General features: G+C 45.3%; 1 protein-coding gene across 2 annotated transcripts in view; it reads right to left on the bottom strand.

Annotated features, from left to right (window-relative positions):
- Positions 1 to 1,523: 1,523 nt before the first annotated feature.
- znf532 (zinc finger protein 532) overlaps positions 1,524 to 14,088 on the bottom strand; it is a 39,774-nt gene continuing 27,209 nt past the window's right edge. For both annotated transcript variants that reach the window (XM_031826130.1, XM_031826131.1), the window contains 7 exons: positions 13,432 to 13,613; positions 10,546 to 10,722; positions 8,322 to 8,484; positions 7,800 to 8,063; positions 5,076 to 5,188; positions 4,692 to 4,833; positions 1,524 to 3,573 (listed from right to left, as the gene is read on the bottom strand). In XM_031826130.1, the coding sequence (XP_031681990.1) occupies positions 3,064 to 3,573; positions 4,692 to 4,833; positions 5,076 to 5,188; positions 7,800 to 8,063; positions 8,322 to 8,484; positions 10,546 to 10,722; positions 13,432 to 13,613 (1,551 nt within the window). In that variant the 3' untranslated portion in view covers positions 1,524 to 3,063. The remainder of the gene's footprint in view (positions 3,574 to 4,691; positions 4,834 to 5,075; positions 5,189 to 7,799; positions 8,064 to 8,321; positions 8,485 to 10,545; positions 10,723 to 13,431; positions 13,614 to 14,088) is intronic.

The following is a 14,088-nucleotide window of genomic DNA, read 5'->3' as shown; positions in this document are numbered from 1 at the left end:
TTCAAATCCCATGAAGACCAACTACGCATTTTGGACAGGAAATTAGTACATCATGTGTGTTGAAGGTCAAATGTGACTCATAACATGCATGTAATTGGCAGTTAAGAAGTCTGTAAACTGCTTGCTTGACGTCAACACATGTATCACTGCGTGTCCTAATGACACCTTTGGATGGGATTAACGTACATCATACAGTCTTGAAGCGAAGAGAGAGGAGAGAAAGAGACCATAGCAGGGAAGACAATGGAGAGACAGTCTGTAGCAGGGAAGAGAAAGGAGAGACAGTCTGTAGCAGGGAAGAGAAAGGAGAGACAGTCTGTAGCAGGGAAGAGAAAGGAGAGACAGTCTGTAGCAGGGAAGAGAAAGGAGAGACAGTCTGTAGCAGGGAAGAGAAAGGAGAGAGTCTGTATCAGGGAAGAGAAAGGAGAAACAGTAGCAGGGAAGAGAAAGGAGAGACAGTATGTAGCAGGGAAGAGAAAGGAGAGACAGTAGCAGGGAAGAGAAAGGAGAGACAGTAGCAGGGAAGAGAAAGGAGAGAGTCTGTAGCAGGGAAGAGAAAGGAGAGACAGTAGCAGGGAAGAGAAAGGAGATACAGTAGCAGGGAAGAGAAAGGAGAGAGTCTGTAGCAGGGAAGAGAAAGGAGTGACAGTAGCAGGGAAGAGAAAGGAGAGACAGTATGTAGCAGGGAAGAGAGAGGAGAGACAGTCTGTAGCAGGGAAGAGAAAGGAGAGACAGTCTATAGCAGGGAAGAGAAAGGAGAGACAGTCTGTAGCAGGGAAGAGAAAGGAGAGAGTCTGTAGCAGAGAAGAGAAAGGAGAGACAGTCTATAGTAGGGAAGAGAAATGAGAGACAGTCTGTAGTAGGGAAGAGAAATGAGAGACAGTCTGTAGTAGGGAAGAGAAATGAGAGACAGTCTGTAGCAGGGAAGAGAAAGGAGAGACAGTCTGTAGCAGGGAAGAGAAAGGAGAGACAGTCTGTAGCAGGGAAGAGAAAGGAGAGAGTCTGTAGCAGGGAAGAGAAAGGAGAGACAGTCTGTAGCAGGGAAGAGAAAGGAGAGACAGTCTGTAGCAGGGAAGAGAAAGGAGACAGTCTGTAGCAGGGAAGAGAAAGGAGAGACAGTCTGTAGCAGGGAAGATAAAGGAGAGACAGTCTGTAGCAGGGAAGAGAAATGAGAGACAGTCTGTAGCAGGGAAGAGAAAGGAGAGACAGTCTGTAGCAGGGAAGAGAAAGGAGAGACAGTAGCAGAGAAGAGAAAGGAGAGACAGTCAGTAGCAGGGAAGAGAAAGGAGAGACAGTCTGTAGCAGGGAAGAGAAGACTCAGTCGGCTGTTCTAATTGCTTAAACATCCGTCCTCTCCTCTGCACTGACAGGAACAGGCTTGATGGGTAAAATACTATATGGTCGAAGAAAGCTCATCACTGTATCATATAGTGGTTTATCTCAGCATTGAGATTAGATGGCAGTAGAGAGAGTATTTCCCAAGGAGGGGCTGATGCCTGATCATGTGCAGTAGACATCAGGGGCAGAATTCAGAATTTATTATTGACATCAAGAACTGCTTCTACACAAACATCCGATATCTCTAGCGAACAAGCAGCAAGACACATTCTAAGAAACAAATAAGAACCATTGACAGCTTCTCTCATGCACGTTGAGCTCTACACAAATAGATTCATATGTCATTTTCAGAGAATAAAAAAGTTATTTCCAAAAACAATGTGTCCTTTTATGAAATACATACATGACAACAACAAAAAACATGGAAATAAAAATGTACAGTATCGTGATCATTTTCTAGTACAATTAATTTTCTCTTTTCAAATGTAAAACACATCTTGAAATGTAAAGACACTGAAATGAGGAAATGGGTTTCAATTCCAGTCTCACATTCACATTGACATTGTTTAATGCGAAGGCAAGTTTTTTTCTATTTAATTGTTTCATTTACACTCTGAACTATGATCAGAGAAATGCATTGGCATCCTACAACCTTCCAAATGGTACACTTGGTGTTCAGGAAATCCAGAATCATAACTATTAGCCAGTGTAATCTTGTTAATTTGGCCAAATGAAAAGGCTGATATACAGTATGGTCAATTGAAAGGCAGAAGGCTATATACTGTATCTGTGTGTACATGCAAAGAAAGACACGTTGCTATCATCATAACTCAATTAATATCAAAACTGAGCTGCCAGAGAATAAGGAAATTGAAAAGACAAACATTCCGAGACATTCTGAAACAAAATGTCTCCGGTTTCTTTAAACAAAGAACAGAGCGAATTGGCCCATAGACTGACGGAATAGAGGTGTGAAATAGACAGGCTACTCTCGTGTGGTCTAGTCTGGAGTCTGGACTGATTGTCCTGACAATATGAGCAGAGTTCGGGTCAAATCCAATCCAAATCAGTCAATTGAGTCAATTCTAGAACTGACTTGAATTGACAGAATTGAAACAGAATTGACCCAAACCCTGTGAGGATGACAAAGTCATGCAGAGATAAAGTGTTTCTTTATAAGCTGACCCCAGATCTGTTTGTACTACCTAGGCAATAGCCATAGGAGTTGACGGGACAGCACAAACAGATCTGGGGTCAGGCTAGTTTCTTCAGACATTCCATGGACATTAGCAACAGTTATAAAAATGTAACACTGCCAATAGTTGACAAGTCATCTCCCATAACATAAACATTTATACAGTACCTAACACTTTCCCATACTAGTGAGAAGACAACAATTGAAACCTTTTCAAAATAAACATTTTCCTACAAAAGATCTATCCAACATCCATAGAAACATCTATATCGTAAAGTGTACAAAATGTTCTCATAGATTGATTTAAATACACATACATGTACTTTAAATATATTACATATGTTAATACACATTAGAAATGTGTTTATATATATTGTGTATATACTGTATATTTAATATATGTGGGTAGACGAGTCAATGGAGAATGTCTTATTCCTACTCTAGCATTTACAACGCAACATTCTGAGGCAAACATTCTGGTAGATGCCACTATGCTTCAACAATAGTGTTCCGACGAGGCTGCTCCGTCTCTATTTCTCTGTTGTGTTCAATCTCTTAGACCTGATAAAGGCCATGCCATGTGTCCTCATGTGTGTGTTCAAACTCCCCTCTGTCTCAAACATCTTGTCACACACTTTACATTTGGTTTCAGGGGTCCCGTCGTCCAGGCCGTCCCCCGAGCCGGAACCCAACTGGTTCTCTCTCTGGTTCTCATCGGCAGCAACGGTTCCATTACGTCTGGCCAGCTCCCGCGGCTCCTTCTGCTTGTGGATAATGAAAAGATGTCGGGCCAGGGAGCGGGGAGAAGTGTAGCACAGACCACACTCCCTGCACTGGAAGGAGGATCTGTCAGACTTGTGCTGCGGAATGTGGTCGTGGAAGGTGACGAGGTCCTCGGTGGTGAAGCTGCACACGGCACACTTGTGGACCTTGAACACGTTAACCTTGAGCTTCTTTAGGGGCTGGGTGGGTGTGGAGCCCCTGGAGCGAGAACCGGGAGGCCCCTCGTCATCCTGCTGCTTCCTCTTGGGGCTGAGGGCCTGCAGGGGGGCGAAATAGGGACATGAGGGTTGCTGCATGTACAGATTGCCATTCAACCCAACACAGATAAACAATCTTTGCATTGTCGTGATTTTTAGAGGCAAATTCCCTCATGTTCGCAGAGATCACGTTTGTTTTAAATGCAGTAGATGTTAGCTCAAGCACAAATCACCTTTTAAAAATCAATGGCAGTGCACAAGCCGTTAATCTGCGTTTCTTTGAATCCTGGTCACAGTATCAGGGAGAGGAACAGCACAAACTATGGATCAGTGGGTGCAGCTGATTGGTCAGTTACTGTGCCTTGTCAGGAGGGTGGGTGCAGCTGATTGGTCAGTTATTGTACCTTGTCAGGAGGGTGGGTGCAGCTGATTGGTCAGTTACTGTGCCTTGTCAGGAGGGTGGGTGCAGCTCATTGGTCAGTTATTGTACCTTGTCAGGAGGGTGGGTGCAGCTGATTGGTCAGTTACTGTGCCTTGTCAGGAGGGTGGGTGCAGCTGATTGGTCAGTTACTGTGCCTTGTCAGGAGGGCGGGTGCAGCTGATTGGTCAGTTACTGTGCCTTGTCAGGAGGGCGGGTGCAGCTGATTGGTCAGTTACTGTGCCTTGTCAGGAGGGTGGGTGCAGCTGATTGGTCAGTTACTGTGCCTTGTCAGGAGGGTGGGTGCAGCTGATTGGTCAGTTATTGTGCCTTGTCAGGAGGGCGGGTGCAGCTCATTGGTCAGTTATTGTACCTTGTCAGGAGGGTGGGTGCAGCTGATTGGTCAGTTACTGTGCCTTGTCAGGAGGGCGGGTGCAGCTCATTGGTCAGTTATTGTACCTTGTCAGGAGGGTGGGTGCAGCTGATTGGTCAGTTACTGTGCCTTGTCAGGAGGGTGGGTGCAGCTCATTGGTCAGTTATTGTACCTTGTCAGGAGGGTGGGTGCAGCTGATTGGTCAGTTACTGTGCCTTGTCAGGAGGGCGGGTGCAGCTCATTGGTCAGTTATTGTACCTTGTCAGGAGGGTGGGTGCAGCTGATTGGTCAGTTACTGTACCTTGTCAGGAGGGCGGGTGCAGCTCATTGGTCAGTTATTGTACCTTGTCAGGAGGGTGGGTGCAGCTGATTGGTCAGTTACTGTACCTTGTCAGGAGGGTTGTCCTCTGTGTGAGCTGGGTCTGGCGCCATCTTCCCCTCAGCATCTTTAATGCCACCATGCATCAGCTGGATGTGTTTGTCCAGCATCACACGCTTAGTGAACGTACGGTTGGGGTCTGGACAGTGACTGTAGAGGTCATACAAAGAGAGAGAGAGTTCTTAAAGAAGAGGCCATACACATTTGACATATTAAATGCTAACATGTCATCACAGGAATTTGTTGCCCTGTTGAATCTGTGTAGACTGAATAGTTGTGCATCCACATGTAGGCTAAACTCATATATTCTAGTAGCAAACGCCACAATAACCAAACCCAAAAATTTACCCCCCCCCCTCCAATTTTTTTTTATCCAATCCAGCATTACTCACGGACAGGAGTAGACCTTACGTAGCCCCTTGTGCTTGATCCTGTTGTGTCGACACAAGCTGTGGGAGGAGCTGAACGACTTGTCACACTGTCGGCACGGGTGCTTCTTCAGTTGCTGCATTCATAGTGGGAGAACAAATAGAATTGAACAGTTATGGTTTTATTACGGTCACCACGGCGATAGACTGTATCACAGCAGTCTGAGGCTCTGTCACTACAGACACCCTGGTTCCACTCCAGGCTGTATCACAGTAGTCTGAGGCTCTGCATCTCAGTGCTAGAGGCATCACTCCAGACTGTATCACAGCAGTCTGAGGCTCTGCATCTCAGTGCTAGAGGCATCACTCCAGACTGTATCACAGCGATCTGAGGCTCTGCATCTCAGTGCTAGAGGCATCACTCCAGGCTGTATCACAGCAGTCTGAGGCTCTGCATCTCAGTGCTAGAGGCATCACTCCAGACTGTATCACAGCAGTCTGAGGCTCTGCATCTCAGTGCTAGAGGCATCACTCCAGACTGTATCACAGCGATCTGAGGCTCTGCATCTCAGTGCTAGAGGCATCACTCCAGACTGTATCACAGCAGTCTGAGGCTCTGCATCTCAGTGCTAGAGGCATCACTCCAGACTGTATCACAGCGATCTGAGGCTCTGCATCTCAGTGCTAGAGGCATCACTCCAGACTGTATCACAGCGATCTGAGGCACTGCATCTCAGTGCTAGAGGCATCACTCCAGACTGTATCACAGCAGTCTGAGGCTCTGCATCTCAGTGCTAGAGGCATCACTCCAGACTGTATCACAGCAGTCTGAGGCTCTGCATCTCGGTGCTAGAGGCATCACTCCAGACTGTATCACAACCGGCCGTGATTGGGAGTCCCATAAGGCGGCGCACAATTTTCCCAGCGTCATCCGGGTTAGGGTTTGGCCGGGGTAGGCAGTCATTGTAAATAATAATTTGTTTTTAACCTACTTGCCTAGTTAAATAAAGGTTAAATAAAAAATAAAAAATATTGTTTCAACCTTTCCAATCCTTTCAGATCTACAGTTGAAGTCGGAAGTTTACATACACTTAGGTTGTCATTAAAAGTAATTAAAAATCGTTTTTCAACCACTCCACAAATTTCTTGTTAACAAACTATAGTTTTGGCAAGTTGGTTGGGACATCTACTTTGTGCATGAAAATTAATTTTTTCAAAAATGGTTTACAGATTATTTCACAGACAGATTAATTCACTGTATCACAATTCCAGTGGGTCAGAAGTTTACATACATTAAGTTGACTGTGCCAGCTTGGAAAATTTCAGAGAATGTCATGGCTTTAAAAACTTCTGATAGGCTAATTGACATCATTTGAGTCAATTGGAGGTGTACCTGTGGATGTGTTTCAAGGCCTACCTTCAAACCCAGTGTCTCTTTGTTTGACATCATAGGAAATTCAAAAGAAATCAATTATAACAATTATACACCTCCACAAGTCTGGTTCTTCCTTGGGAGCAATTTCCAAACACCTGAAGGTGCCATGTTCATCTTTACAAACAATAATACACAAGTATAAACACCATGGGACCACGCAGCCATCATACCGCTCAAGAAGGAGACACGTTCTGTCTCCTAGAGATGAACGTACTTTGGTGCGAAAAGTGCAAATCAATCCCAGAACAACAGCAAAGGACCCTGTGAAGATGCTGGAGGAAACAGGTACAAATGTATCTATATCCACAGTAAAATGAGTCCTATATTGACATGGAAGGCCACTCAGCAAGGAAGAAGCCACTGCTCCAAAACCGCCATAAAAAAGCCAGACTACGGTTTGCAACTGCACATGGGGACAAAGATCGTACTTTTTGGAGAAATGTCCTCTGGTCTGATGAAACAAAAATAGAACTGTTTGGCCATAATGACCATCGTTATGTGTGGAGGAAAAAGGGGGATGCTTGCAAGCCGAAGAACACCATCCTAACCGTGAAGCACGGGGGTGGCAGCATCATGTTGTGGGGGTGCTTTGCTGCAGCAGGGACTGGTGCACTTCACAAAATAGATGGCTTCATGAGGTAGGAAAATGATGTGGATATATTGAAGCAACATCTCAAGACATCAGTCAGGAAGTTAAAGCTTGGACGCAAATTGGTCTTCCAAATGGACAATGACCTCCAAGCATACTTCCAAAGTTGTGGCAAAATGGCTTAAGGACAACAGGGGTCAAGGTATTGGAGTGGCCGTCACAAAGCCCTGACCTCAATCCTATAGAACATTTGTGGGCAGAACTGAAAAAGCGTGTGTGAGCAAGGAGGCCTACAAACCCGACTCAGTTACACCAGCTCTGTCAGGAGGAATAGGCCAAAATTCACCCAACTTACTGTGTGAAGCTTGTGGAAGGCTACCCAAAACGTTTGACCCAAGTTAAACAATTTAAAGGCAATGCTACCAAATACTAATTGAGTGTATGTAAACTTCTGACCCACTGGGAATGTGATGAAAGAAATAAAAGCTGAAATAAATCAATTTCTCTACTATTATTCTGACATTTCACATTCTTAATTAAGAGGTGATCCTAACTGACCTAAGACAGGGAATTTTTACTAGGATTAAATGTCAGGAATTGTGAAAAACTGAGTTTAAATGTATTTGGCTAAGGTGTATGCAAACTTCCGACTTCAACTGTACACACGTACTACGGGGTATTGGCTCAGGGTTGATTTGGGATTCAAACTAGGACTACACGGTACCTTGCCATGCTCCTGCCTGACGTGGGCTACGAACACCTCTCTCTGGATGAAGAGACGGTCACAGTCTCCACATGTCCAGACAGGAGCAGGTGGCTTCTGGGGGGCTGAGGTAGGGGTGATCTGGGCCTTTTTCAGGGGGGTAGTTGGGGCATTCTTGTCCACCCTGTCCAGACCGTTGGTGTTGGTGTTGGGGCTGGAACTGAGGGGCAGGTTGATACCCAGGTTGGGGGGACCCTCGATGGTCTTTAAGGTACCATGCATCGTCTACACAGGGATGACAAACAGCTCCGGTTCACTAACAGGCATATTAACTATTCATACAGACTGCACAAGGACAATGACTTATAATTATCACTTGCTGATTAGGATTATACACAAATATATTTCAAGTGCTTGTCATTACATTGTAGTAGATTTTGAATAATTTTCTGAAAAATAGAAGTGCAAGTTTTTATAAGTTAAATAAGTAATTTTTTCACTTCGAGCACAAGACAAGAAGATCTTTTCCCCTTCATACAGTACCTTGATGTGGTCCAACATGAGCTGTTTCTGGGCGTAGTGCATGGAACAGTCTGGGCATTTGAAGACAGATACCTTCTGGTTGGCTATGTGTTGATCAAAGTGTGACTGAAGCAGTGTCTGCTGGGTAAACACTGTATCACACATGGAACACTTGTAGATCAACCTGGAAGACAACACAAAGAATGTTTTAACAACATATTCCACTTTGAGAGACATGTGGCTTGATAAAAATGAATGAGTTTCATTAAATCCTGTATACAGAAAAGGAATAAAATCAATGTTATCTAATAACAATTATTTTTCAATTGTACTAATGCATTGTATACGACAACAGTACCTATTCATGGCCATGAATACACTTAATAATGTTAATGTCCATAATAGGAGTTAATGATTTATTTCAAAACAATCCGTCAGTTCAAAAGGTCAGGCAGCAGACTGTCTGTTCTGTTCTGTCTGTTCTGGTCTGTCTGTTCTGGTCTGGTCTGTCTGTTCTGTCTGTCTGTTCTGTTCTGTCTGTTCTGGTCTGGTCTGTTCTGTTCTGTCTGTTCTGTCTGTCTGGTCTGGTCTGGTCTGTCTGTTCTGTCTGTCTGGTCTGCTATGTCTGTTCTGTCTGTCTGGTCTGTCTGTTCTGTCTGTCTGGTCTGGTCTGGTCTGGTCTGGTCTGGTCTGGTCTGTCTGTCTGTCTGTCTGTCTGTCTGTCTGGTCTGGTCTGTGTCTGTCTGTCTGTCTGTCTGTCGGTCTGTTCTGTCTGGTCTGTCTGTTCTGGTCTGTCTGTCTGGTCTGTCTGTCTGTCTGTGTCTGTCTGTCTGTGTCTGTCTGGTCTGGTCTGTCTGTCTGGTCTGTCTGTTCTGGTCTGGTCTGGTCTGGTATGTCTGTTCTGGTCTGTCTGTCTGGTCTGTCTGTCTGTCTGTGTCTGTCTGTCTGTGTCTGTCTGGTCTGGTCTGTCTGTCTGGTCTGGTCTGTCTGTTCTGGTCTGGTCTGGTATGTCTGTTCTGTCTGTCTGATCTGGTATGTCTGTTCTGTCTGTCTGGTCTGGTCTGGTCTGGTCTGTCTGTTCTGTCTGTCTGTCTGTCTGGTCTGGTCTGTCTGTCTGTGTCTGTCTGTCTGTCTGTCTGTCTGTCTGTCTGTCTGTCTGTCTGTCTGTCTGTCTGTCTGTCTGTCTGTCTGTCTGTCTGTCTGTCTGTCTGTCTGTCTGGTCTGGTCTGGTCTGTCTGGTCTGTCTGTTCTGTCTGGTCTGTCTGTTCTGGTCTGTCTGTCTGGTCTGTCTGTCTGTCTGTGTCTGTCTGTCTGTGTCTGTCTGGTCTGGTCTGTCTGTCTGGTCTGTCTGTTCTGGTCTGGTCTGGTCTGGTATGTCTGTCTGATCTGGTATGTCTGTTCTGTCTGTCTGGTCTGGTCTGGTCTGTCTGTTCTGTCTGGTCTGGTCTGGTCTGGTCTGGTCTGGTCTGTCTGTCTGGTCTGTCTGTTCTGGTCTGGTCTGGTCTGGTATGTCTGTTCTGTCTGTCTGATCTGGTATGTCTGTTCTGTCTGTCTGGTCTGGTCTGGTCTGTCTGTTCTGTCTGGTCTGGTCTGGTCTGGTCTGGTCTGGTCTGGTCTGGTCTGGTCTGGTCTGTCTGTCTGTCTGTCTGTCTGTCTGTCTGTCTGTCTGTCTGTCTGTCTGTCTGTCTGTCTGTCTGTCTGTCTGTCTGTCTGGTCTGGTCTGGTCTGGTCTGGTCTGGTCTGTCTGTCTGTCTGTCTGTGTGTCTGTCTGTCTGTTTTGTCTGAGAGACCACCTGGCACCTGCTCCTGAACAGGTTCAGTCATCAGTGTGTGTGTGTGTTCATTAGAGTGTGTTGACGGTGTTAGGAAAAGGTCAGGGTGCTGGAAAAACACTCAGTTAAAGCTACTGTGTCTAATAACATTAAACACAAACCCATTCAACGTTGAAAATGAGGACGGTTCTGACAGGAACATGACTTGGATATGGATATCGGATAACTTTCCCTCATTAAAGCATAATTAATTTGTGTTAAACAACTGAGGATGTTGGTGTAGAACAGCATACAGTAGAACAGAACAATAATATCGTATATTCTATTAAATAGAAGATAAAGGTCTTCAACATAGAACGAAAACTTTCTAGGATAATATTACGTTTAGATAAATACTTTACTATACTATACTATACTACTAGACTATACTAGATCACATGAATAATGGGTTGTGACAATCTGAAGAGACTTACTTGGGCTCTCCTATCTTGACCCCAGGGTGCTGTGTGCGTGCGTGTGAGTGTGTGCCAGGGGCAGACTTGAAGGCCATGGGGCAGATGGGACACTTGTAAAAGATCTCACAGTGAGAGCTCTGGATGTGAGTCTTCAGAGCAGCCACGTCAGAGTAGATGACACTACAGTGCACACAGCTGGAGAGAGAGAGGGGGGGAGGGGAGGAAGAAAAACATACATACAGTGAGCACCAAAATTCATTGGACAGTGACCATTTTTCTGTTATTTTGGTTCTGTACTTTGAGTTTGAAAGGATACAATGACAATGAGGGTGAAGTGCAGACTGTCAGCTTTAATTTGAGGGTATTTTCATACATCGGATGAACCGTTTAGAATTTATAGAAGCTTTTGTACATGGTCCCCCCCCATTTTCGAGCATCAAAAAACATTTGACAGTTTAACATAATGTAGAATAAAGTAATCATTGTAAATATTTGGTCGCACATCACCAGACGCTGGGTATCTTCCCTGGTGATGCTCTGCCAGGCCTGTACTGCAGCCATCTTCAGTTCCTACTTGTTTCGGGGACTTATTGCCTTCAGTCTCCTCTTCAGCATGTAAAATGCATGTTCAATTGGATTCAGATCCGGTGATTGACTTGGCCAGTCAAGGATTTTCCACTTTTTGGCCATCAAAAACCCCTTCGTTGCTCTAGCAGTATGTTTAGGGTCATTGTCTTGTTGCATGATGAAGTGCTGTCCAATGAGTTTGAAGGCATTTGGTTTTATCTGAGCAGATAAAATAGACTTCAGAATTAATTGTTCTACTTCTGTCTACAGTCACATCATCGATGAAGACAAGTGAGCCTGTTCCCCTGGCAGCCATAGCCTGTTTCCCTAGCAGCCATAGCCTGTTTCCCTAGCAGCCACAGCCTGTTCCCCTGGCAGCCATAGCCTGTTCCCCTAGCAGCCATAGCCTGTTTCCCTAGCAGCCACAGCCTGTTCCCCTGGCAGCCATAGCCTGTTCCCCTAGCAGCCATAGTCTGTTTCCCTAGCAGCCATAGCCTGTTCCCCTGGCAGCCATAGCCTGTTTCCCTGTCAGCCATAGCCTGTTCCCCTGGCAGCCATAGCCTGTTCCCCTGGCAGCCATAGCCTGTTCCCATAGCAGCCATAGCCTGTTTCCCTAGCAGCCATAGCCTGTTTCCCTAGCAGCCATAGCCTGTTCCCCTGGCAGCCATAGCCTGTTCCCCTGGCAGCCATAGCCTGTTCCCATAGCAGCCATAGCCTGTTTCCCTAGCAGCCATAGCCTGTTTCCCTAGCAGCCATAGCCTGTTTCCCTAGCAGCCATAGCCTGTTTCCCTGGCAGCCATAGCCTGTTCCCCTGGCAGCCATAGCCTGTTTCCCTAGCAGCCATAGCCTGTTTCCCTGGCAGCCATAGCCTGTTTCCCTGGCAGCCATAGCCTGTTTCCCTGGCAGCCATAGCCTGTTTCCCTAGCAGCTATAGCCTGTTTCCCTGGCAGCCATAGCCTGTTTCCCTGGCAGCCATAGCCTGTTTCCCTGGTAGCCATACAGGCCCAAGCCATAACACCCCCTCCACCATGTTTCACAGATGAGGTGATATGCTTTGGATCATGGGCATGTCTTTTTTTCTCTCCACACTTTCCATCACTCTGGTACATGTTAATCTTTGTCTCATCTGTCCACAATACTTGTTTCCAAAACTCGTGGGACTCTTTTAGGTGCTTTTTAGCAAACTGTAATTGGGCCTTTCTGTTCTTCAGGCTTATCAGTGGTTTGTATCTTGTAGTGTACCCTCTGTAGTCCTGCTGGTGTAGTCTTCTACGTATGGTAGACTGACACATCTACACCTGCATCCAGGAGAGTGTTTTTGATCTGTTGGGGTGTTGTCAGGGGGGTTTCTACACCATCGAGGGTATTCTCAGTGGTCTTCCTCAGTCTACCGGGTCTTTTGACATAATTGAGTTCACCGGTTGTTTTTTTCTTGTTAACGATGAACCAAACTGTTGACTTGGGCATACCCAGGGCTTTTGCAATGTCCCTGATTGATTGATGTTCATTTCTGAGCCTTATGACGGCCAGCTTCATTTGCATCGACACTCCTTTCTTCCTCATGTTGTCACACCCCAACAACAACCTCCAAAGGCAACAGCAAAGTCTAGAATCAATACTATTCATCAACAGCTCTCCTGCATTCACTAACGACACAAATGAATACACCTGCCTAACGATACACATCTGTGAAGCCAATTCAACAAATACTTGTAGTACCTTAAAATGGGGGGACCATGTACAAAAGGTGCTGTCATTTGTAAATGGTTCATCCGATATGTATGAAAATACCCTCAAATTATAGCTGACAGTCTGCTCTTCACCCCCATTGTATCCTTTCAAACTCAAAGTGCTAGAGTACAGAACCAAAATCACAAAATAAGTATGGTGCTCACTGTATATATATAAAACTAAAATATACAGGACCTTTTAACTCAACACTTTGGATGATTTTGATACTCAATGCAAGTTGCAAAATCAGCTGACATTGTAATTACTGTGATTAGCAAGCGGCACAATGATAGGTGAAATAAATCATTTTCAGTGTGGAGACTTAAAGGTGACATTATCACACAACTACAGTATTGCCTCTTCCAAGTGTGCACCCTCCACATTGGGAAGAGCCGATATTGGGGGTCTCGTTGCTGTTGATTTCTGTAGGAAGAAAGTTGCCTTTCTGTATGGCGTCATATTGCTACGTCTACCTGAGTGAGTGGACCTTTTAAACAAAAGTAATCTGACTGCTCCTAAAGAAAATCTCTAGAGAAGAAGAGGAACCGTGGTAACAAGCTAGACAGAAGTGTTTCCTGTTCAGGCAGGAAGCAATGTCAGACTGACCGGTAGCCCACCCTGCGGGTGTAGTGCAGACAGTTCCTGGTCACATGGGACTGGAAGTGGATTGAGCGGCAGATAGCCCCACACTCAGGGCAGATGTAGGGAGACTTGTGCTGGTGGATCCGTTGGTGCGAAGCAAAGCTGCACACGTTAGGTAGTAGCATTTGGCAGATTGTGCAGGTTTTCTACAGACGTAAACAGAGACAGAAATACACAAAACGGTATTATAATTCTCTAGGAGGAATGCAATCTTTGAGAGTTGGTTCAATAATGGAGTTAAATTAACAAAACATTTGACAATTTATATCATTAGCTGGCGCTATAAAGGGATGACATGATGAAAAAACACAATGCCATTAAAGATGGCATCTGCAGTAAAACAGCGCCACTGGCCGCACCACCACCGTTGTTATTGTTGTTGTTGCTGAGCTGAGGAGCGTCGTGCAGCATGGTGAAAACAAGGCAGTACATATTAAGCTCTTCTGTCGAGGCGTGCAATGATGTCAGGTCGGGGGGGGAGGGGGGGGGGGACAGCATTCTCTGTTTGCAGTAACTTCTTTGTTGTAATATGACAGATGGACGTGGTTCATTTACCATAAAGGATTCCAGCTTTAATATATATATATATATTGTATATATATTTTTTATTCATTATATAAT

The sequence above is a fragment of the Oncorhynchus kisutch genome, linkage group LG6 (genome assembly GCF_002021735.2).
Source record: "Oncorhynchus kisutch isolate 150728-3 linkage group LG6, Okis_V2, whole genome shotgun sequence".
Lineage (NCBI taxonomy): Eukaryota > Metazoa > Chordata > Actinopteri > Salmoniformes > Salmonidae > Oncorhynchus > Oncorhynchus kisutch.
This window is presented reverse-complemented; position numbering and strand designations above follow the sequence as displayed.